The sequence below is a fragment of the Capricornis sumatraensis genome, chromosome 15 (assembly GCF_032405125.1).
Source record: "Capricornis sumatraensis isolate serow.1 chromosome 15, serow.2, whole genome shotgun sequence".
Lineage (NCBI taxonomy): Eukaryota > Metazoa > Chordata > Mammalia > Artiodactyla > Bovidae > Capricornis > Capricornis sumatraensis.
The window spans coordinates 21,379,663-21,404,665 of NC_091083.1; the positions used below are offsets into that span (position 1 = coordinate 21,379,663).

Consider the following 25,003-nt stretch of genomic DNA (forward strand, 5'->3'; position numbering starts at 1 on the left):
AAACCCACTTTTTATATCATCTTCCAGCCTCCTTAGGCTTCAAACATATTTAAGCAATATGTTGATACGTTTTTCAATATGCCTTTTTACAGATTATTAATTATCTATTTTAAAGGACTGTTTGGAAAAGTATGTTTTCAAACTATTTTCTAAAGTCAAAAGAAAAACTGGGAAAGTGTGTTTGCACATTTTAAAAAATCACAGGGACTAATTTCTTTAATACATTAAGAGTTTCTAGGAGGAGGAAAAACAAAGAACAAGAAAGGGAAATAAAAGTAGATTTTAAATATCTGAAGATGCTCAGCCTCAGTCAAAATAGAAATACAAAGTGAAGATACGAGATGTTAACAATAAGCAGTGAAAAAATGGAATTTTTTTAGAAAAAAACAATGAGAATTTTTCAATAATAGGGAATAAATGTGACAAGATATGTGCCAGACTCACACAAAAAACTGAAATCATTGAAAGGAGCATTGATAGATCCAGGGCAAGCTTTGCAAAACCCAAGATTATTTTTTTAAACTCTGAAAGTTACACTGTTAGCCTAAACGGTCAAGACAGTTTTGAAGAGCACAGTGAGAAACCTTTGCAGGATAGCATGACTTCTAAAAATTACAGTAATTAAGAAAAGGAAGTGGCACAAGGGTAGTCAGAGTGACCAGTGGAATAAAACAAAAAAGCCAGGAAATAACTCATGCATATGAAGATATTTCATTTAAGACCAAGGCGGCCTGCAGAGCAGTGGGTGAAAGATAGTATTTTGAACACACAGTGCCAGGTCCGTTGGATAACCAGTTGGGGAAAAAGTGAAATTTGATCACTACTTCAAACACTGTATACAGAGTCAGTCAATTCACCTTGGGCTTTTGATCTCAGTATAAAGCAGTAACTCTTCCAGAATATAACATAGAATAACTTCAGGACTTGAGGGTAGAGAAAGATAATTTAAATGAGACACAGAAAGCACTAACCACAGGGAAAGATGATCAAGTTTATTACTTTATCATTAAAAGCTTAAAATCAATACAAAACCATAAGACCATTGGATCATCAAAAGAGCATCACAAGAACGGTCATAGGACAAAGGAGCCAAGAATACACAGCATGGAAAGGATAGTCTCTTTAATAAGTGTTTTTGAAGAAACTGGATGACTGACTTAATACCATACACAAAAATTAACTCAAAATGAATTAAACACTATAACTTAAGACCTGAAGCCGTAAAACTCCTAAAAGAAAGCAAAGGTGATAAGCTTCCTGATACTTGTCTTAGTGACGATATTTTGAAACTGACACTAAAGTGAAAGTGAAAGACGCTCAGTTGTGTTCTACTCTTTGCGACCCCATGGACTATGCATGGATTCTCCAGGCCAGAATACTGGAGTGGGTAGCGTTTCCCTTCTCCAGGGGATCTTCCCAACCTAGGGATCGAACCCAGATCTCCCGCATTGAGGCAGATTCTTGACCAGCTGAGCCACAAGGGAAGCGAAAGTAAACATGTGGTTCTGCATCAAACTAAAAAGCTTCTGCCCAGCAAAGGTAACCATTCACAAAATGAAAAAGCGACCTACTGAATGGGAAAAAATCACATATCTGATAAAGGGCTCATACAACTCAACAGCAAAAAAAAATTGATTGAAAAATGAGCAGAAGACCTGAATAGGCATTTTTCTAAAGAAGACCTCCAAATGGCCAACAGGTACATGAAAAGGTGCTCACCATCATTAATCATCAAGGAAATATAAATCCAAACCACAGTGAGGTATCACCTGGCACCTGTTAGCGTGGCCATTATCCAGAAGACTAGAAATAACAGATGTTGACAAGGATATAAGGAAAAGGGAGCTCTCGTGTACTGTTGGTGAGAATGAAAATTGGTGGAGCCACTATGAAGAACAGTATGGAGGTTTCTCAGAAATTAAAAAGTAAAACTTTCATGTGATCTAGCAATTCTACCTCTGGATATTTATCCAAAAAGAAAAAAGAGCTAAAAAAGATACAGGCATCCCAGTGTTCACTGCAGCATTATTTACAAGAGCCAAAGTAAGAAAACAAGTGTCTGTCAGTAGGTGAGTGGATGAAAATAAACACATGAACACATAGAGAAATATTATTCAGCTATGTAAACAAAATGAAGTATTGCTATTTTGTAACAACATGGAAGGATCTCCAGGGCATTGTGCTAAGTGAAATGTCAGACAAAGACAAATACTGCAAGATCTCACTTATATATGGAATCTAAAAAGCAAAACAAGTGAGCTCATTAATACAGGGAACAGATACGGTGGTTGCTGAAGTCAGGGATGTAATAATGTGTAGCATGGTGACTAATTAATAATACTGTGTTACATATTTGAAAGTTGCTAAGAGAATAGATTTTAAAAGTTCTCATCACAGGAAAAAAAGTTATAAATACGTAATGGTGAAAGATGTTAACTCGACTGATTGTAATGATCATTTTGCAGTATATAACAATATTGAAAATCATTTTGTTATAATCCTTAAAAGTAATATATGTCAGTTATACTTGAAAAAAAGACAGTCATAGGGTTATATATGTGTAATTGTTGAAAAAGGTTTATGTCCAAAATATAAAATAATTAGGACATTTGAACAGGCACTGCAGAATATATATATCCAGATGGCCAATAAACATAAAAAGTCTATCAATCTCACTAAAACAGAAATACAAATTAAAATCACACTAAGGTGTCAGTAATTAATGATATTTTGATATAAAATGAAAAAGACTGAAAATAATAAGTGTTTGGAAGTGTATAGAGTAATAGGGACTTGTTATACATTGGACATAGAGTATAAATTGATGTAGCCACCTTGAAACTCTTGACAGTGAGTAGCCACTAACACTGAATAAACATATCTCTTAAGATCCAGCCATTGCTCTCCTAGGTGTTAACGCGCCCACCCAAAATGCATGCATACATGCCCAGAAGAATATGTGCAAGCATGCTCACAACAGCGTTGTTTGTAATAGCCCCAGTCTGGAAGCAGTGCAGATGTCCTGAAACCGTAGAATGAATAAAGTGCCACACAGAGATACAATGGAATGTTAAAGAAGAGTGGAAAGGAACACCTGAGAGCTGTGTACAACTCAGATGAACCTTTTATACTGAACTGAAAAAACCAAACAGGAAAGAATTAGATGGTCTTGTTCTTCTAGATAGTTTCAAACAGGCAGATCGAATCTGTGGTGTAGTTGAATAGTGTTGTCATGACCGTGATTACCGTTGTGGAAGAGCAGGAGGAGGAGTGAAGGCAAGGGGGCTTCCGGGAGGAGGTTGTGTCCATTTCTCACTGTGGGTGGTGAGAACCTGGCTGGGGAGGAGGGTCACTTGTGGTAATTCATTGAGCTATACCCTTAGGGATTGTATACTCTTCCATATGTGTGTTATACTTCAATAAAAAGTTTAAAATAAAAACCACTACCCTGAGATGTCATTTTGCACCTCTCTGTGTGAAGATCAAAGCATTTGTTGACGGAGCTCCCAGCTGCTTGGGAGCTGTGTCTACAAGGTCCTTCTGTAAGACAGCTTTTGCACAGCAGTCCCACTTCTGGGAATTTATACTATGGATACTCTTGCACATATGCAGGATTATTAATCGTAACAGTGTAAATATCAAAAGATTGGAAACAGCCAAATTCCCATGAGTTGTTAAATAATTGTCATATAGCTGTCAGATGGAGTGTTAAGCAGTTGTAAAATATGGGGAAAGGCTTTATGTACTCATAGGAAAAGATCTTCAAGTTAAAAAGTTGTGTTCTGCAGTTGTAGATAGTATATGAAATACGCTACACTGTTTATTGAAACAGGTGGGCAGAGGGAAGAATAGTGCTTGAATGGGTAGGAAACAGCTCTGAGAAGATAGAAACAGCCACAACGTTGCTTTCCCAGGGGAGGAGTACCACGGGGATTAGGAGAAAGGTGTCGGGGGAGCTTGTCTGCATATGCTTCTGTAATTCTGCATTTTGAATCATGTATTACCTATTGTATTAAAAATATTTTTAAACTGTTTGTAAATTTCATAATAAATTTCTTTCTCCCCTCAGACATGGCAAATATGTATGTCTTACTCCGTGCTGTGTCCACTGGTTTACCTCATATGATTCAGGAGCTGCAAAATCATATCCATGATGAGGGCCTTAGAGCAACCAGTAATCTTACTCAGGAAAATGTGAGTGACATAAGGAATGGGAAGATTTTTCTCTTAATCAGACTATCATGGAGTTTTTCTTTTGACTTTACTGTTTAAAAGCATGAAAGAAAAGTCCTACCATGCCAATAAATGAGACATCTTTATTAAAATGTTCAAACCTAGAATTTGTTGGACATGTTTTAGAATTATCAGTGATTAGGAAATCAGTTGAGTAAGACTTCTTACACTACTGTGTTCATTTACCAATTCTTAGTTAATTTCTCCCAGAAAAGTATGTTTGCAACTTTAAAACAGTTGTGTTTCTATATAACTAGCATCTATGTTAAGTTAATTGTAGTACTATTAGTATTAATCACTGATCATATAGACAACTTACAATTTGGTTTCCTTTTACATGTCCTGGGTATGATAGCCCAGAAAGCAAATTTGGATTAAAACTATCTTCCCTAAATATATGCTTATTACCAAAAATAGTCAACAGTGACCCCAATTCCTGTCTTTCTTGAGTTCCCTGCCATTTAAATGACAGTTTACAACAAAGTGTCTTTCCTATCAAAGTATGCTCCTCTTGTCAAATTTTGTTGGACCACCTTCCTTGGTTTTACTAGTAATGGATGACAACTAAGGTAGACATGACATCATATGTCACTTGTCTTCCCTAAGTAGAACTGTTTGCTCCCCTGTGAGGAGTGATCTGTGTATAGACCTTATTTAAAGAAAAGAGATGTCATTCAGTTGTGTCTGACTCTTTACAACCCCATGGACTATACAGTCCATGGAATTCTCCAGGCCAGAATACTAAAGAGGGTAGCCTTTCCCTTCTCCAGGAGAACTTCCCAACCCAAGGCTCAAACCCACGTCTCCAGCATTGCAGGTGGACTTTTTACCAGCTGAGCCACAGCTGTACCCTTATGATACAGAATTCTAGCACCAGAGAGAAGTGTGTTTTCCAACCACAGTCCTCCATTTCTGGTGTTGAGTGACAGCCAATTTCAACACTGAAGTTTTAGATTTTGACTGTCTTAGCTAAAAACATTTTCTGAGGATGTGTATTGTTTGTAACATTGTTTGCTGGGGGAAAACTACTTTTAAGCAGTCTTTACTAAGCCTAATGGTTTTATCCCTGAACTTCTTAAAATATGGTTTTGTATTTCTTAATTTTAGATGCCAACACTATTTGTGGAGTCAGTTTTAGAAGTACATGGTAAATTTGTTCAACTTATCAACACTGTTTTGAATGGTGATCAGCACTTTATGAGTGCGTTGGATAAGGTAAATTTTCAATACATGTATCTTTATCTATATATAATTCTCCTAATTTAATCATTATTCAAGTAGTTTCAGAAATAGGGCTACTAATTATGAGATCTCTAATCTGTACATGAAGATTAACCTTCAGTTCAGTACAGTTCAGTCACTCAGTCGTGTCCGACTCTTTGTGACCCCATGAATCACAGCACGCCAGGCCTCCCTGTCCATCACCAACTCCCGGAGTTCACTCAAACTCTCATCCATCGAGTCGGTGATGCCATCCAGCCATCTCATCCTCTGTCGTCCCCTTTTCCTCCTGCCCCCAATCCCTCCCAGCATCAGAGTCTTTTCCAATGAGTCAACGCTTTGCATGAGGTGGCCAAAGTACTGGAGTTTCAGCATTAGCATCATTCCTTCCAAAGAACACCCAGGGCTGATCTCCTTTAGAATGGGCTGGTTGGATCTCCTTGCAGTCTAAGGGACTCTCAAGAGGCTTCTCCAACACCACAGTTCAAAAGCATCAATTCTTTGGCACTCAGCTTTCTTCACCTTAACCAACTTCATAGTGAAAGTCAGAAGTATGTAACTTATAATTTTTAAGTAAATAACTGAATTATTAAATTGAATGCTTAGGTTATATGGGAATTGAATTTCCCATGATTTTGCTGTAAAAGGAGACTTGTTAATATACTAGTACATTCTGAAAATTACATGTAAAATTTTAGTATTATTTAGTGCTCTTTTTTCCTTTGAATATAATACTTAGGCTATATTGAATACTACTTGAAAGAAAAATAAATATATTTTACAAACTTGAATTTAAATTTGCTTACATGTTTGTTGTAAGATTTTTTAAAAATATAGTTTTATTTTGTCTGTGTTCAGATATTAGAAATAAGTTATAAAGAGCATCTTTCAGTAGGAACAGGATATATATAATCATTATATAATTGTCATGAGGGATACAAGGATAGGAATTTACTCTGTATTATATATGAAAAGAATATTAACAAACTACCACTAAAATGCCATGTTTTGTGTCAGGTAGTAATTTTTGGATGTACCGATTATAGCATATGTTAAGCCGGCTGTATTTTTACCCTATTCAGTTCAGTTCAGTCGCTCAGTTGTGTCCGACTTTTTGCAACCCCATGAACCACAGCATGCCAGGCCTCCCTTTCCATCACCAACTCCCAGAGTTCACTCAAATTCATGTCCATTGAGTCAGTGATGCCATCCAGCCATCTCATCCTCTGTTGTCACCTTCTCCTCCTGTCCTTAATCTTTCACAGCATCAGGGTCCTTTCCAATGAGTTAGCTCTTTGGATCAGGTGACCAGAGTATTGGACTTTCAGCTTCAACATCAGTCCTTCCAGTGAACACCCAGGACTGATCTCCTTTAGGATGGACTGATTGGATCTCCTTGCAGTCTAAGGGACTCTCAAGAGTCTTCTCCAACACCACAGTTGAAAAGCATCAATTCTTTGGCACTCAGCTTTCTTCACAGTCCAACTCTCACATCCATACATGACCACTGGGAAAACCATAGCCTTGACTAGATGGACCTTTGTTGACAAAGTAATGTCTCTGCTTTTGAATATGCTATCTAGGTTGGTCATAACTTTCCTTTCCAAGGAGTAAGCATCTTTTAATTTCATGGCTGCAATCACCATCTGCAGTGATTTGGGAGCCCCCAAAAGTAAAGTCGGCCACTGTTTCCACCGTTTCCCCATCTATTTGTCATGAAGTGATGGGACCAGATGCCATGATCTTCGTTTTCTGAATGTTGAGCTTTAAGCCAACTTTTTCACTCTCCACTTTCACTTTCATCAAGAGGCTCTTTAGTTCCTCTTCACTTTCTGCCATAAGGGTGGTGTCATCTGCATATCTGAGGTTATTGATATTTCTCCCGTCAATCTTGATTCCAGCTTGTGCTTCTTCCAGCCCAGTGTTTCTCATGATGTACTCCACATAGAAGTTAAATAAGCAGGGTGACAATATACAGCCTTGACGTACTCCTGTTCCTATTTGGAACCAGTCTGTTGTTCCATGTCCAATTCTAACTGTTGCTTCCTGACCTGCATATAGGTTTCTCAAGAGACCGGTCAGGTGGTCTGGTATTCCCATCTCTTTCAGAATTTCCACAGTTTATTGTGATCTACACAGTCAAAGGCTTTGGCATAGTTAATAAAGCAGAAACAGATGTTTTTCTGGAACTCTTTTGCTTTTTTGTTGATCCAGTAGATGTTGGCAATTTGATCTCTGGTTCCTCTGTCTTTTCTAAAACCAGCTTGAACATCTGGAAGTTCACAGTTCACGTATTGCTGAAGCCTGGCTTGGAGAATTTTGAGCATTACTTTACTAGCATGTGAGATGAGTGCATTTGTGCGGTAGTTTGAGCATTGTTTGGCATTGCCTTTCTTTGGGATTGGAATGAAAACTGACCTTTTCCAGTCCTCTGGCCACTGCTGAGTTTTCCAAATTTGCTGGCATATTGAGTGCAGCACTTTCACAGCATCATCTTTTAGTATTTGAAATAGTTCAACTGGAATTCCCTCACCTCCACTAGCTTTTTCATAGTGATGCTTTCTAAGGCCCACTTGACTTCACATTCCAGGATATCTGGCTCTAAGTGAGTGATCACACCATCGTGATTATCTTGGTTGTGAAGATCTTTTTTGTACAGTTTTTCTGTGGATTCTTTCTACCTCTTCTTAATATCTTCTTCTGTTCTGTCCATACCATTTCTGACCTTTATTGTGCCCATCTTTGCATGAAATGTTGCCTTGGTATCTCTGATTTTCTTGAATTGATCTCTAGGCTTTCGTATTCTATTGTTTTCCTCTATTTCTTTGCATTGATTGCTGAGGACATCTTTCTTATCTCCTTGTTATTCTTTCAAACTCTGCATTCAAATGGGTATATCTTGCCTTTTCTCCTTTGCTTTTCGCTTCTCTTCTTTTCTCAGCTATTTGTAAGGCCTCCTCAGACAGCCATTTTGCTTTTTGGCATTTCTTTTTCTTGGGGATGGTCTTGATCCCTGTCTCCTGTACAGTGTCATGAACCTCCATCTATCGTTTTATCAGGCACTCTATCAGATCTAGTCCTGTAAATCTATTTCTCACTTCTACTGCATAATCATAAGGGATTTGATTTAGGTCATACCTGAATGGTCTATTGGTTTTCCCCAGTTTCTTCAATTTTAGCCTGAATTTGGCAATAAGGAGTTCATGATCTGAGCCACAGTCAGCTCCCGGTCTTGTTTTTGCTGACTTTATAGAGCTTTTCCATCTTTGGCTGCAAAGAATATGATCAATCTGATTTCGGTGTTGACCATCTGGTGATGTCCATGTGTAGAGTCTTATCTTGTGTTGTGGGAAGAGAGTGTTTGCTATGACCAGTACTTTCTCTTGGCAAAACTGCAGTAGCTTTTGCCCTGCTTCATTCTGTACTCCAAGGACAAATTTGCCTGTTACTCCAGGTGTTTCTTGACTTCCTACTTTTGCATTCCAGTCCCCTATAATGAAGAGGACATCTTTTTGGGTGTTAGTTCTAAAAGGTCTTTTACCCTATTACTGGCGACTAATTCCTGTTCTGTCTTCCATTTAGGCCCTTACATCAGTTGTAAATTACAGAGAACCCAAGTCTGTTTGCAAAGCACCTGAATTGGTAAGTTTGATGGTTGCATAAATGTAATCTTATGAAAAATTGTCATTAGAGAATGCAAGCTGAGATGAATGTCAGATTTGTTTTTGTAGCATTTTTTGGAAAAATTAATGAAACTAATTATTAAAAATAGAAACTGATCAACATTGTATATAATTTGGCATTTGTATAAGGGATGCAGTCGGTCATCTCTGTAGCCTTTTCTTAAAAAGTAATTGAAGGAGAAATATTCCATCTTACAAAGTTTGGGTTGGAAAGGATGACTGCTTTAAAATAATTTGCATCACATTTCATAGAGGTTTAATTTTATCTCAACTCTAAAGGGGGAATTTGATGACAAATGAAAACCTTTAAAGGAAACTTGCTTATAAGGTTGTTTCAAGATTTTTAATAAGTATTTTTTAATGTCATAAATGATTTTACTGCTCAAAACTCACCTAGGTGTTTCCTCAAAACCTAATTACTTATATCAGTGCTCCATTGGATCATTCAGTGTTGATTAGATTTTACTTGTTTATAGTTTTTTTAAAAAATTTACCCAGTGACATGTATTTTAAGTTTTAGTGCATAATTTCAAAACATAAGCTTGAGGATGGCAAAAACCCATGATCTACTTTGCGTTGTTACCATGGTGCCTCCTTTGAGAAGGACCCTTTGTAAGAGTTACTGTCAATTTCTATTTGAGCTCGCTAAGTACTGTGACAACTTGCTGAAGAAATCAGCAAAGGGGATGACAGAGAATGAAGTAGAGGACAAGCTCACGAGCTTTATCACTGTCTTCAAATATATCGACGATAAAGATGTTTTTCAAAAGGTAATTTTTGAGTCTGAAAGTTTTATGTGTCACCTTTGATTAATCTTTGAACTTTAAATCAGAAAGGAAATAATCTTTTAATCTTTTTAAATGTAGTTCTACGCAAGAATGTTGGCGAAGCGTTTAATTCATGGGTTATCTATGTCTATGGATTCTGAAGAAGCCATGATCAATAAATTAAAGGTACTGTAGGACTTTGATATGATGTCTTAGAAGTTATTCCACTAGCACACAGAGATGGTCATTTTCACAGTATGAGTAATAACAGGAAATAATTCATTAGCAGTTGACTGGTTAAATGTAAAGTGTAGTTTCATGTTAGCACATGCAAAGGCTGTATTAAAAGACAGAATCTCTATATGTTGATATAGAATCATATACAAGATAAGATTTGTATTACTTAAAAAGGAGCATACCTAAAATATTCCTTTAGGTACAAGTTTTGTGGAGGGCATTTGACTTTCAGTTCACTTTTACGTGATTTTAGCTTACACACTGATGAGATAAGCAGTTGCTGATTCATATGTATCCTGAGTTATTCAATAGTTTATAATTTTCCTGTATAGCAGACATTGAATATGCAGTCCTTTTCAAAGACACCAAAAATAACTTGAAATTTTTAAAGATAATGTTAACAAAGCTTTTTATATCCCAAGCTTAGAGATCCAGATTTTTTGACTTGATGATCACAGAGTTTGGAATAATTTCAAAGAAATAGATTTCTTCATTATTCACCTGATAGTATTAAAAATCTGCCTCAGTGTCCTCCTTATAACATTAACTACTGGCTCAAATACTCCCAGTTATCTTTCATGTGTATTCGATACTATCTGTAAACCTATACCTTACAGTAATGAAGCAGTTTTTAGTGTTGAAATGACATACAGATTTATAGAAAAGTTCTTGTTTTAAATGGAAATTTGTTACTTCATGAATACTTGTTTTCATTCACTTATTTAATCTGTGTTAAAAAAAAAGAAGAAAGGAATTTTTGAAATATTTTGAGTAACTGCTTTGCGTGATGAGTAATACAAGCCTTCAGTGTGAGTGTACAGGCCGGATCTTTGACCAGACACATAGCAGTAGCACAACATTCTTAATAATCAGTATGGTTTATTATTTCTGTTTTTAAATCTTTAAAACTTTCTTCTACAGCAAGCCTGTGGTTATGAATTTACCAGCAAGCTACATCGGATGTATACAGATATGAGTGTCAGTGCAGATCTCAACAATAAGTTCAACAATTTTATCAAAAATCAGGACACAGTAATAGATTTGGGAATTAGTTTTCAAATATATGTTCTACAGGTATGTGTTTTATTGTGGGCATTTACTAATGATTTCTGATACAGAGGACTGATTAATAGATGGATGCCTGATTACCTTTCTTTCAGTCAGAGGGTTATAGCTTCTGAAGTTACATGTTACATTGATTTGGAATGAACTGTGCCCTGATAGTCATGCTGATGGGTTTTATCAGCATTTGAAGGGAGGAGGAAAAAGTTGTTTTAGTTGCTTGTGGTGGTGGTGTTAGTTGGTAAGTCGTGACCAGCTCTTAAGATCCCATGGACTGTAGTCTGCCAATGTCCAAGGGATTTCCCAGGCAGGAATACTGGAGTGAATTGGCATGTCCTCCTCCCGGGGATATTTCCGACCCAGGGATCAAACCCAAGTCTCCTGCATTGCAGGCAGATTCTTTACTGCTGAGTCACCCCAGGCATTCCCATTGTAGTTGCTTGCATCATTTTATAAACATTCACTTTCAAGTGAGAAGTGTATCTGCTTAACAGTTTTACTCTTCTCCTTTTAGGCTGGTGCATGGCCTCTTACTCAGGCTCCTTCATCTACATTTGCAATTCCCCAGGAATTGGAAAAAAGTGTACAGATGGTAAGTGGACAGAAGATATATTGGAAGACCTAAGGAATTTTAATAATTGTCTTCATGTTATATCACTTTAAATATTTCTTCAAAGTCTTAAGGGCTCATGTGATGTAAAAACACATTCACAAGTTATGATTATTCTGCCTTGTAGGAAGAATGTAAATGATGATAGTTTCTAAAACACTTAGTGGTGTCAGTTGTTTGTCAGAACATGTCTCTTACTCTTAATAAATCAATTATCTGTCGTAAGTAATTCTAAATTACAAAAATTTTGATGTTAGAAGAAATTTTAGAATCTAGGACTTAAAGCAGTAATCTTCTAATTTTTCACTTGAATGTGGAGCCATTTTTATAATTCATTTATCCTTTATAATAGTTATTTTTGTTTCTGGGCTATAATTTGAGTAAATATATAGAGAATGGGAAATATTCTAGAAAGGAAAATGGATTGAAGATGGAAAATACAAGTAAACATGGTCTTAAAATGTGACTGAATAGAAACCTTAGAATTCTAACCTAAAGTGTTTGCAGAGACTGTGGAGACTCCATTGTCAGCAGCTGTTGAGCTATAATTCATGTACCATATGGCTTAGTCATATAGTTGTGTAGTCATTCTGTAAGGCTGCTGTAACAAAATACCACAGCCTAGGTGGCTTATAAACAACAGAGATTGATTTCTCATGGTTCTCGAGGCTGGAAGTTTGAGGCCGGGATGACAGCATGGTGGGGCAAAGGCCCTCGAAGGTGACAGACTATGACCTCACGTGGTGGCAGGAGCTGGGGAGCTCTGTGGGGTTTAATGCCTCAGATGAGGTGATCTAAGCACCTCCCAAAGGCCCTACCTTCTAAAACCATCCCACTGGGCATCAGGATTTCAACATACAAATTTGGGGAGACACAAACATTCAGGCCACAGCACTACACAGTTCATGTAACATGTACATTTTCAGTGGTTTTCAGTATATTCACAGTATGTTCGTTAGCACCATTAACCTTAGATCATTTTAATTGTTTGAAGTGAAGTGAAGTGAAGTTGCTCAGTCGTGTCCAACTCTTTGCAACCCCGTGGACTGTAGCCCACCAGGCTCCTCTGTCCATGGGATTCTCCAGGCAAGAATACTGGAATGGGTTGCCATTTCCTTCTCCAGGGGATCTTCCCGACCCAGGGATCGAACCCAGGTCTCCCGCATTGCAGGCAGACACTTTAACCTCTGAGCCACCAGGGAGCTTAATTGTTTAATTACCCTGAAAGAAACCCCCTACCCATTAAGAGTCACTCTTCACCTTCACCAGCTCCCTACCCCTCCCCAGCCCTAGGCAGTCTGCTTTCTTTCTCTGTAGATTTACCCATTCTGGACATCTGTTGTAGTGCTACGCCATACGTGGTCTTTTGTGACTGCCTTCATTCACTTTGCAGAATGTCACGATTTATCCATGTTTTAGCCTGTGCCAAATAATGTTCCATTGTTTGGAGTCACCACACTTTATTTACTCATCCAACATCCGTTGATGGACGTTGGAGCTGTTTTGATCTTTTGGGTGTATAAGTCATGCTGTCTGTGGGGTTGCACAGAGTCGGACACGACTAAAGTGACTTAGCAGCAGTAGCAGCAGTCATGCTACTCTGAACATTCTTGAATGGATGGACATGTTTCCATTTCTCTTCCAACTGACCCTTTTTGATTCTCTAACTCACCAAACAAGGCTTCTTATTTCTTGATTGGATGGAAGTTTAGGTAGCATTTTTTTTTCCAGCAAAATCTTCATTATCCTTTTCATTAACTTTTTATTTTATGTTGGAGTATAGCCAACTAACCAGAGCTTCCCTGGTAACTCAGCTCTTAAAGAATCCATCTGCAATGCAGGAGACCCTGGTTCAATTCGTAGGTTGGGAAGATCCACTGGAGAAGGGATCGGCTGCTCACTCGAGTATTCTTGGGCTTCCCTTGTGGCTCAGCCGGTAAAGAATCTGCCTGCAATGCAGGAGACCTGCATTCGATTCCAGGAGAAGAGAAAGGCTACCCACTCCAGTATTCTGGCCTGGTGCATCCATGGACTACATAGTCCTTGGAGTCGCAAAGAGTTGGACATGGCCGAGCGACTTTCAGTTTCACTGCCAACTAACAATCTTGTGATAATTGCACCTTCACGGCCGATTAACAATCTTTTGATAATTTCAGGTAAACAGTGAAGGTGACTCAGTCATACGTATTCTTGTATCGAAAAGGCTTTCATTATCTTTTAGTAGTCTTTTATTTGGGCAATAATTTGAGGTTGTGAACCTCAAGGTATGCATATGTTATTTAAAATGAAAATGGAGAGAGTTGCATGGAAACATATACACTACTATATGTAAAACAGGTAGCCAGTGGGAATTTGCTCTATGACTTAAGGAGCTCAGACCAATGCCCTGGAGGAATGGGATGGGGTGAGAGGTGGGAGGGGGTTCCAGAGGGAGGGGACATATTTATACTTACAGCTGATTCATGTTGCTGTATGGCAGAAACCAACACAATGTTGTAAAGCAATTATCCTTCAGTTAAAAATAATAAAAATAAATTGAAAATGATACTTCATTACACTGTTTCCTAGAGAAGTTCACAATGTGCCATTTGAATCTTTGAATTATTTATGTTTTTGTTTCTTTCAAAATAAGGATTATAAATCAAATAACATGTCAGCTTTGGAGTCATAAATCCTGGTTTTACATGTTAATTCTGTCATTTACTGTGCTCTGTGACTCAGGGCAAATAACTTTCTAATTTTCTGTTAACTGATGATGCTAGTACTCAGAGTGCTGATATGAAGATAGAGTGAGATGTGTAAAGTAAGTACTCACTGAACGGTAGCTGATAGTAGTAGCAGCAGTAGTTGATGCTAATGCTGATAGTAGTGGTAACAGCAGGCTAGCGTAATGTAAACAGTCAGGTGTATTTTAAGATGCTGCGCATAAGGTAAACTTAGAAGGCTGACCCCTCGCCTTTAACAGTCTTAAAACCTATTTCTTCTAAAGAGCCTACCTTGCCAATTGAAATTAAAGGAGAAGTTGGGGGCAGAAATAGTAATAGTTTCCTTGTAACTTTGTCATTCTTTTCTTTCTCCTTGAAATAATTATTTTCCAGTACTTTTTGGAGTACTGGAATAAACCCCTTAAACTTCATTTATTAACATATGACCACCCCCAGGTTCCAGTGTCCTTATTTACAAACAAAAAGTGGGTTTCTTTCTGACTGTAAAATCTTGCTCTCAAGATTGTTTTCTCCATTTGAACTTTCTCTCAGTACCAGTAGAGGGAGTTTGTCCTTTTTTTTTTTCCCTAGTACAATTTCAGTATCATTTTCTCACTGTAGATTATGTACTAGCTCTTTAAAAAGAACTCTCTACTTTTTGGACTGATGTCCCACATTCAGTCAGAGGGAGGAATTTTTTTAATGTCAAAGCTGTGTTACTAGAATGTTTAATTTTCCCCAGTAGTATCAACAAAAGGATACGAAGTCAAGACTCTGATGCTTTGCTTGTATTAGTGTTTGACTGTATGTGGGAGTTAAATCACGGCTGTCACTTTTGAAGTAACTGTTGGCACTGGTCAACCTGTCCCTTCAGCAGGGTATATGTTATAGGAGACTAGAGATGAAGGTATGGTTTAATGATTTATATTTTCATATTAAAATGTGCACAGTAATGTTTTTTGCTTAGTGCTTTATTGGCTTCCCTGGTAGCTCAGCTGGTAAAGAATCCACCTGCAATGCAGGAGACCCCGGTTTGATTCCTAGGTCAGGAAGATCTGCTGGAGAAGGGATAGGTTACCCACTCCAGTATTCTTGGGCTTCCCTTGGGGCTCAGTTGATAAAGAATCTGCCTTCAATGTTCAATCCTGGGGTTGGGAAGATCCCCTGGAAAAGGGAGCAGCTACCCACTTCAGTATTCTGGCCTGGAGAAGTCTGTGGATAGAGGGAGGAGCCAGCAGGCTACAGTCCATGGGGTCACAAGGAGTCTGACATGACTGAGCAACTTTCACTTGTATTTATAAAGTTCAAATTGATATCATTCAAAACAGTAATTTCTGACTTTATACAAAAAGTCAGATTTGCAGGACTGGTTTGGCAGTGAAACTACAGACTGAGTTGTAAGTGAAAAGGGCTGGTCTGATATTTGCATAATCTTTATTAGGAGCTTTAATGTGTTTTGTGTTTTCTCGTCTATAAAATGAGTAAATATACTCTGTGGGCTCTAATGTCTTTTTCTAACATGAATTTTCTTTTTGCTTTTTTAGTGTAGTGATAGCCAAGGAAGTTAGGTTGTCATAGCTGAAAATAATTTGATTCCTTTTTTCTTTTTTACAGTTTGAATTATTTTACAGCCAGCATTTCAGTGGAAGGAAACTTACATGGTTACACTATCTTTGTACAGGTAAAATGCATTTAATTATATCTAGTTTAATGAAATTTACCTGATAATGATTATGTTAAAATTTTGGACAGAGATTTATTAGAACCTAATTATAGTTGTTTTGTTTTTTTTTCTTTTCTTTTCTAATTATAGTTTTTAACCTTTTCTTCTTCATCTACCTTTCTGGTTACCCTTAAAGCAACAATAAACAAGTTCACATGCAGCATTTTTAATAGTGTGGTGCTGATAAAGAATTTCTGAATTTTATAACGGTTTCCTACATTTCTGTGGAATTTTATTTAGAAAGCCAGACTTAATGAGTCAGATACTCTTAAAAAAGCCTGTTCTTTCTAGATATGCCAGATATCCTCAGAAAGTTCATTAATTATTACAGCACCACAAGGAGACCTAACCATTTGAATTTGTTTGTGGTACTGTAGTGAACTGCTGTAGAAAATGCTTTTTCCAAAATGTCCCAATTAACTTCGAGTACTTCCCAGTTTTAGAAAAGTTTAATCAAAATCTAATCATTTTCTTAGCTTCTTCCTGGAACAGTGGGGTCGACTTATTGGAAAGTAGGATTAATATTTTGGGTGGTGAGAGCTTGTATGTAATTGCTCTGAGCTGCCTGAAGATGTGAGCCAAAGCAAACACTCAGAATTTTGTCTACTTTTGCTAAAGCTATGCTTTGAAAAGTGCATTGAGTCAACTTTCAGTTTGTATAAGAAGGAAAGGATATCCATGTATGTTAATGTCTCTTAGAAATGATACAGGAAAATCTGATTAGTTGCCATACCTTTGTCAGGAAATTGACTCGAGAAATTTCTGGTGGTTCAGTGGTAAAGAATCCACCTGCTAATGCAGGATATGCAGATTGATCCCTGGGTTGGAAAGAGAAACATAAGTACCATTTATTTGATTACTTTATGTTTGAAATATGATATCTCATTATGTTAGTAATTCATGTTAGTACATAATAATAAGTGTAATGCGGGAGACCCGGGTTCGATCCCTGGGTCAGGAAGATCCCCTTTAGAAGGAAATGGCAACCCACTCTAGTACTCTTGCCTGGAGAATCCCATGGATGGAAGAGCCTGGTGGGCTACAGTCCATGGGGTCACAAAAAGTTGGAGACGACTGAGCAACCTCACTTTCACCTTCACTTTCAATACATATTTATACAAGTGTATCTTTAATGAACAAGCTGAGCATTTTAATTTTTCAGTTGTTCATGAAATAAAGAGATGTTTGCTGGTATTCTTAGTATGTGGTCACTTAGTAGTTGGCTTTTAGTTTCATACCTGTTGTGAGTTTTAGTAAATTGGTTTTAAGGAACAATACATTGCTGGACCAGTGTTTTAATGTGCTTGAATTACAGTTACTTTTACTTTCCCTAAATATCTATCTTGGGGAGTTTAAACTCTCTTTGTAGTTACCTCAGCAGTAATCAGTCCATCTCTTCAAGTAGTTTTAATGAGGGACTTAACTTTTTGGCATTTGGAAACTAGGTGTATTAAGATGTTGGTGAGAATATCTCTTTGGGGGTCCTGATCACTCGTGGCTGGAGCATCCACTGGTGATCATGGCTTGAATCGGGTATCTTACTCCTGGTTGCAGATCGATGACACTCTGTCATGCACTCAGCAGCTTAGCAGCTGACATTGTTCTGTAACGAAAACCTTTCTGCTAGAGACTAGGTTGCTGATAGGTAAGGAAGGAGAAACGCAGATGAAAGTGTTTTGAGAGTTCTGCCTACTCTCTATTCTGGCAGCTGTTAATATCACTTGAATTATGGTTGGCTAATTTGTCAAGTATGTATGTATCAGAATGTTTTATTCTAGTTTGGAGTCTCTTAGAGTTTGTCAGCCTATTCTAAAGGTTAAATGACTTCTTTGTCATTCTCCTTTCCTGTTTACCCAGCAGTGATTAAGTGAATCATCCAGATTTTGGGTTTCTTCACTGCCCCACATGCTCCTCACCCTTTCCCCAGTCTTTTCAGCTCTGAGAGGAGTAATAAGAGAATGGTGCAGGAAAAAGTAAGAAGAGGTCCATGTACCATTGATACTAATAATGTATGGAAAACAGCAAGAAAACTAGCAAGTTTTCATTTTTTCTCTAAGTTGCAGAGTGGATTTGATATCAATGAATGATACTTTGAGCCCTTAATTGCATTGTCTCCTGATGCTCTCTGGGTTCTTGTGGCAGAGACTCACTCTGTTTCCAGACCCTTGGCAGTACATTGCAGCATCTTTGAAAGCTGGGTGATGGTCCTAGCTTAATCTTCTAGATGCTTGAGGCATTATTTTATACTTTGTTTCTGGGATATGATCGAGCAGTCATTGCACAAATGGTCTAATGCCATTTATGTGGTTTATATTTTTGCCTCTCACCACATTTCCTAAACTTCAATGTTGAGATGAAGCTCTTAAAATGCTCTTTATACTAATTGTTAGTAGGACAATCCTAATGGTAATATTCTTATACTTAAACTCTATGTGAATTGGATATTCCCATTAAGTATTAAAACCTCCTTTTGTGGAAATTCAGAGATTAGAATTTTTTTTCTCTAGGTGTTCAAATAATTTTGAAAAACATTTCTGAGTGTTAGTTTTTTTTTTTTAAGTTGAGGCAAAGTGCAAGTTAGAAAAAGCATATCTATCTAGTGATAGTAAGTTGGAGAATTGACTTATTGCCTTTAAGTTCTCTAATTATATAATGAATGAATTATATATTATTAAATAATAAAAGAAGCACAAAATCTTGACCACAGTTGCTAATTATCACTAACAGAGCCTCTGGGGTAAGTTCATGTAAAATTCAACTTCCTTGAGTTAAAATGTAGAACCCGAAAACCAGATGTCATACTGATTTAGTTTACAAGTCAGTAAAAGAAAATAATGTAGGATGTGTATGTGCGTGTAAGAGAAAGAGAAATGCAATCACTAAACCACAACTTTGTGCTTTAGGAAGAGATTCTTTGACTTGTAGTAACTGTTTCTTATGTTACAAGTGCATGTCTCTTTGACAACAGTGTTGGCTACAAGCTCTTCAGTGAGCTCACCCACCACCCCCGGTGGCCCCAGATGGATAGAACTGTGGTTGACCAAACCCTGATGTGTTTTTATAGCTCTCAGGGTAGTGTGGGGTCTAGAACATTTTTATTCCATCAACTGTTTCAACAAACTTGTTCAGTTGTGTCTGACTCTTTGTCACCACATGGCCTGTGGTCCATGGAATTCTCCAGGCCAGAATACTGGAGTGGGTAGCCTTTCCCTTCTCCAGTGGATCTTCCCAACCCAGGAATCGAACCCAGGTCTCCCACATTGCAGGCGGATTCTTTACCAGCTGAGCCACAAGGGAAGCCATATGGCAGAAAGCAAAGAAGAACTAAAGAGCCTCTTGTTGAAAGTGAAAGAGTGCCGGGAGCCAGCACGAGGAGTCCCGCCTGTGGCAAAGGTCATGAGGTTAAGGGGTCCGACAGGCAAAGGCTCCCTTAAGGGAGCCTCGCTGGATTTTCTCGAGCATCTACCACCAAAACCAGAGTCTGCCTGCCGTACAGCATTATGCTTTCACCAACTCCTGTGACATTAACAGGGGGCTGTCCCCCCACCAACTTTTTCTGGAAAAAGTTAATTTAAGCTTTTAGATAATAAGACTCCTGGGCATAATAAGAGTGTTTCAATCCAAAAACCCCTCTGATGGCTTTCTAGCCTGCCTACAGGACTCTTACAGCTGCGCATGTGATTGTTTGACAGTGAGAGGCACAGGAAGCTCAAAACATCTAAGAATGTAGGGGCTTCCGAGGAGTCAAAATCATTAGAATAGGGCTGATTAAGGGTTTCATTTGTTGAGCCAGTACTTGCTGCCAAATTTTCAAATCTTTTATTTGTTGATATAGTTGGTATATAGGAAAAAAAAAAACAAGTAGCAACATAGATCTTTGAATTAAGTACCTTCTTTGTTATAACCCACTGCACCATTGTTCTATAGGGATGTAACTTTAGTGCTTTGAGGGTGATGCAGATTAAAGAAAAACACTTCAGGGGAAATGAGATTAACATTCATTAAGAAAGAGAGCCATAAAGTGTTAACAGGCCTCTTGGCCAGAAGATAATGTAAATCACCTGAGACCTTTTGTATACAAAAAGATATACAGAAAGGGTCAGGATGCTGCCCCCGCATTACTGTGTATGTTCCATTATGTAAAACTTAGGGTATATAAACACCTTTTAAAAATAAACTTATGGAGTTTTGGCACAAGCTTGGCCTCCCCCACGGAGAAGGCAATGGCACCCTACTCCAGCACTCTTGCCTGGAAAATCCCATAGATGGAGGAGCCTGGTGGGCCGCAGTCCATGGGGTCGCTAAGAGTCGGACACGACTGAGCGACTTCACTTTCACTTTTCACTTTCATGCACTGGAGAAGGAAATGGCAACCCACTCCAGTGTTCTTGCCTGGAGAATCCCAGGGACGGGGGAGCCTTATGGGCTGCCGTCTATGGAGTCGCACAGAGTCAGACACGACTGAAGCAACTTAGCAGCAGCAGCAGGCCTCCCCCATGTCGACTCTCTCTCTCTCTTTCTCCCTCTCCCTCCCTCTCCTTTTCAGGCTGATCCCTTGGAACGTGGAGGCTCTCTGTGTCTACTTATTTGCCTGGGCTTCTAAGACCCACGCAAGAGGGAGCCCAAGGCGGGGCACCCTCCGCTATTCAAGAGGGCGCCTGTGGCCTAACGTAGATGGTGCAAGTTTCTTGTCTTGAGACTTTATTAGCTTTCTGTGTAAACCAAGGAATATCAGCCTCCTTTCTCCACTAATTTTCTTACTACACTCTGCTTTCCTAGTCTCTCTTTATATTTCTAAATAAATAAGTTTTTCCTCGCCGACTCTGTCCCCGCTTCGAATTCCCTGGATCCACCAGGACTGGACCCTGACAAAAGAGAAGAGTGAAAAAGTTAGCTTAAAACTCAACATTCAGAAAACTAAGATCATGGCATCTGGTCCCATCACTTCATAGCAAATAGACAGGGAAACACTGGAAACAGTAAGAGACTTTATTTGGGAGGCTCCAAAATCACTGCAGATGGTGACTGCAGCCATGAAATTAAAAGACACTTGCTCCTTGGAAGAAAAGCTATGACCAACCTAGACAGCATATTAAAAAGCAGAGACATTACTTTGCCAACAAAGGTCTGTCTAGTCAAAGCTATGGTTTTTCCAGTAGTCACGGATGGATGTGAGAGTCAGACTATAAAGAAAGCTGAGGGCTGAAGAATTGATGCTTTTGAACTGTGGTGTTGGAGTAGACTCTTGAGAGTCTCTTGGACTGCAAGGAGATCCAGCCAGTCCATCCTAAAGGAAATCTGCCAGTCCTAAATATTCATTGGAAGGACTGATGCTGAAGCTGAAACTCTAGTACTTTGGCCACCTGATGAAAAGAACTGATTCATTGGAAAAGATCCTGATGATGGGAAAGATTGAGGGCAGGAGGAGAAGGGGATGACTGGATGAGATGGTTGGATGGCATCACCGACTCAATGGACATGAGTTTGAGTAAGCCCTGGGAGTTGGTGATGGACAGAGTAGGCCTGGCGTGCTACAGTCCATGGGGTCACAAAGAGTCAGACACAACTGAGCAACTGAACGGAACTGATTTCAACAAAATAATGAATCTGCCTGTTTGCCTCTCCTCACATTTGTGTTTGTTTCTAGAAGATTACTGTGGAGAAAAACTTATGAGACAAAATAACATTGTTATAGTTTAGCAGAAATTATGCTTTAGCCAGAGCTGCAATAACGGTATCCTCCTGTAGGCACGAACCTTCCCTGGGGTAGACCAGATAGACACACAGGAGGCAGTTGCTGGTAGCTGACTGTCTTCTCTTTTTGTCTGTTTCTGTTCCACCTCCACTTCTTACTGTTTTTTCTGCCCAGGTCTTAGCTTTCCTATTAACTATTTGATAGCTTAACTGTGATTATATTAGATACCCCAGACTAATAACCCTCCACTCAATTCTCCCTCCTCCCCCATCCCCTCAGCAAACAAATGCTGCATTGCTAGCAGGAATAACTTTTCAATAATTAAGTTCTTGGTTCACTCTTTCAAGAGAAAATATTGGAAATAATTATTTATCAGGTAATTTTGGAATGCTTCTTTGAGTGATCAGCTTATTGTCACAATTTTGTCTTAATTATAGGTGAAGTAAAAATGAACTATTTGGGCAAACCATACGTAGCTATGGTTACAACATACCAAATGGCAGTTCTTCTTGCCTTCAACAACAGTGAAACCGTCAGCTATAAAGAGCTTCAAGACAGCACTCAGATGAATGAAAAAGAACTGACGAAAACAATCAAATCATTACTCGATGTGAAAATGATTAACCATGATTCAGAAAAGGTATGGGGTAATACTTTAAGAAATTTAAGTATTATAAACATTAAAGCTTCGTGGGACCTTTGCAGTTTTAAAAGTAAGGTTATATTCGTTAATGCCCTTTGTACTTTGCAGCGCTCTTTCAGTGTTGCAGAGAAGGCTCCATCAGTTGGTACTCATGTGCCCTTTGTAGATCAGTTTTATTTGAAAATTATTTAAGAGGTAACATCAGAAGGATTCTGATTAATTGAGGTTTTAAAACTAGTCTGTCATAAGTTTTTCTGGGCTCTTCTGTGTGTTTAGTTAATGTTTAATCTCATGGTTCTATGATAGGAAATCACAGCTTATTGATGTCTATTCCCTGCGAATTTACAACGTGTAACTCCCATCTTGGATGCTGTCACTCTCACATTTAATTTAGAGCCCTAAACTCTAGGATTCAGCTCAACACCGTATAGTTTTAGTGTCTGTCACGGGACTAGCAAGCTGATAGTACATTCCTTTTTTTCTTTATAACTTTTCCCCCCTAGTAACATGGTTTTGTTTTCATAGTATCTAATAGATATTTGAATAGTTAAAAAAGCAACAGATGTGGGTTCAATCTTCTGTTTCAGATTATTGTGCCTGTAAGAAAAACTTCTTGCAAATGATGTTGTGTTTTTATTTTACTTCATGGCCTACACCAGTTCCTCTTGCTAAAGATGACTTTTGTGGCCTCTGAATGGCATGCATGCTGTAATTCAAATCAAGCTTTTCTTAATTTTGAGAAATGATTAATTTTTCTGACTTTAGAAACTTAGCAGAATATTGAATTCTTAATATTAAAGTTTTAATTAATTATGAGTAAAAGCTTTTAAGCTTAAAGTTTAAGTTTAAATTTTTAAGCTTAATTAAAATGCTTAAAAAGGTAAGTATTTTTCTAAATATGTATTTTTGCTGCTCAGTAATGTACAAAATAAATATTGATATGTTGTGTGCACATTAAATGTGAAATACAAAGCTGTCATTTCTTTAATAGACTTTTTATGGTTATTACTGAGGAAGTGCCATCTGCCAAGTGCTGCATGGTCCTGCTGGTGGAGAAATTCCAGTGCATGACAAAAGTGGCTTTCTTAAGCTCAATAGAGCTTAAGAGCTAAGGATTGGCTTAACAACTTCCACTTGAGAAAAGACCACTGGCTTCTGGCAGAGTGGATAAAATGTGCATTAAGGGGTAATGTCAGAGTTGCACTAGGTGGTAGGGAAGTGAGCTTGTGTGCCATTGAAACCAGCTGGCTTCTTTCGTTAGGTTATTTTTAATTGGTATTTTGTTATTGTAATAGCATTCAAAAAAATTTGGTTATTCGGTTTTTCAAAATGTAATGGAAAAATTATGAGCCTTGGTATTTAATAAAAATTAAAATGTTAAAATTCTGCTAAACAGTTGGGCCAGAAAAAGTTTTGCTGAATCTAAGCTGATTAAAATTCTATTAAGTTTAAAATTAGGAAAGAATTGTTTTCTCCTTCATGGTTTGACAAAAGACAATTATTTTCTTTTAAATAATATTTATAATGTAAGAGATTGTGAGAGTTCAGTGTTTTTTGCTTGGTCATTATTTAACTTTATGGCATGTTATTTGTAGCAATTGTTATTTGATGATTTTATTTTTATAAATGTAAATGAATTATTTTTAATTATAGGAAGACATCGATGCAGAATCTTCATTTTCATTAAATATGAACTTTAGCAGTAAAAGAACAAAATTTAAAATTACTACATCAATGCAGAAAGACACACCACAGGTAAGTGGTTTCTGATGTCATTTCTTTTGGAAATATTAAAGCATTGGATTTTACAAGCAGTAACATTGAAACCAATGCAGAATTTTGCACATCAAATTATGATACATCTTCTCTGGTTTATTCTTTCCATTAACTGGCCTCACAAACAGTATTTTAGATTTTAAAAAGAGTAATATAATCTTAGGGAAAAGGTGTCATAGTTTAGTCGCATTTGCCCTTTTGTTTTTTCTCCCAGTTTTACTGAGATATAACTGCTATACATCACAGTGTAAGTTTAAGCTGTACAGCATAATGACTTGATTTACATACTGTGAGATGATGATCACAGTTGGTTTAGTGAATATTGATTATCTCATATAGAGACAAAATTAAAGAAGTAGGAAAAAAACTTCCTTGTGATGAGAACTCAGGATTTACTCTCTTAACCACTTTTGTATATAACACACAACAGCATTAATTATATTTATCATGTTGTACATTACATCTCTAATACTCATTTTATAATTGGGAGTCTATACCTTCTAACCATATTCTGTCATAGGAACCTGGAATGTCAGGTCCATGAATCAAGGCAAATTGGAAGTGGTCAAACAGGAGATTGCAAGAGTGAACGTCGACATTCTAGGAATCAGCGAACTAAAATGGATTGGAATGGGTGAATTTAACTCA

General features: G+C 37.8%; 1 protein-coding gene across 1 annotated transcript in view; it reads left to right on the forward strand.

The window, feature by feature from the left end:
- CUL2 (cullin 2) overlaps positions 1 to 25,003 on the forward strand; it is a 72,462-nt gene that overhangs the window by 41,704 nt on the left and 5,755 nt on the right. The window contains exons 10-19 of the mRNA XM_068986954.1: positions 4,070 to 4,194; positions 5,341 to 5,448; positions 9,037 to 9,096; positions 9,779 to 9,907; positions 10,004 to 10,090; positions 11,063 to 11,215; positions 11,718 to 11,795; positions 16,133 to 16,199; positions 22,374 to 22,576; positions 24,233 to 24,334. Of these exons, the coding sequence (XP_068843055.1) occupies positions 4,070 to 4,194; positions 5,341 to 5,448; positions 9,037 to 9,096; positions 9,779 to 9,907; positions 10,004 to 10,090; positions 11,063 to 11,215; positions 11,718 to 11,795; positions 16,133 to 16,199; positions 22,374 to 22,576; positions 24,233 to 24,334 (1,112 nt within the window). The remainder of the gene's footprint in view (positions 1 to 4,069; positions 4,195 to 5,340; positions 5,449 to 9,036; positions 9,097 to 9,778; positions 9,908 to 10,003; positions 10,091 to 11,062; positions 11,216 to 11,717; positions 11,796 to 16,132; positions 16,200 to 22,373; positions 22,577 to 24,232; positions 24,335 to 25,003) is intronic.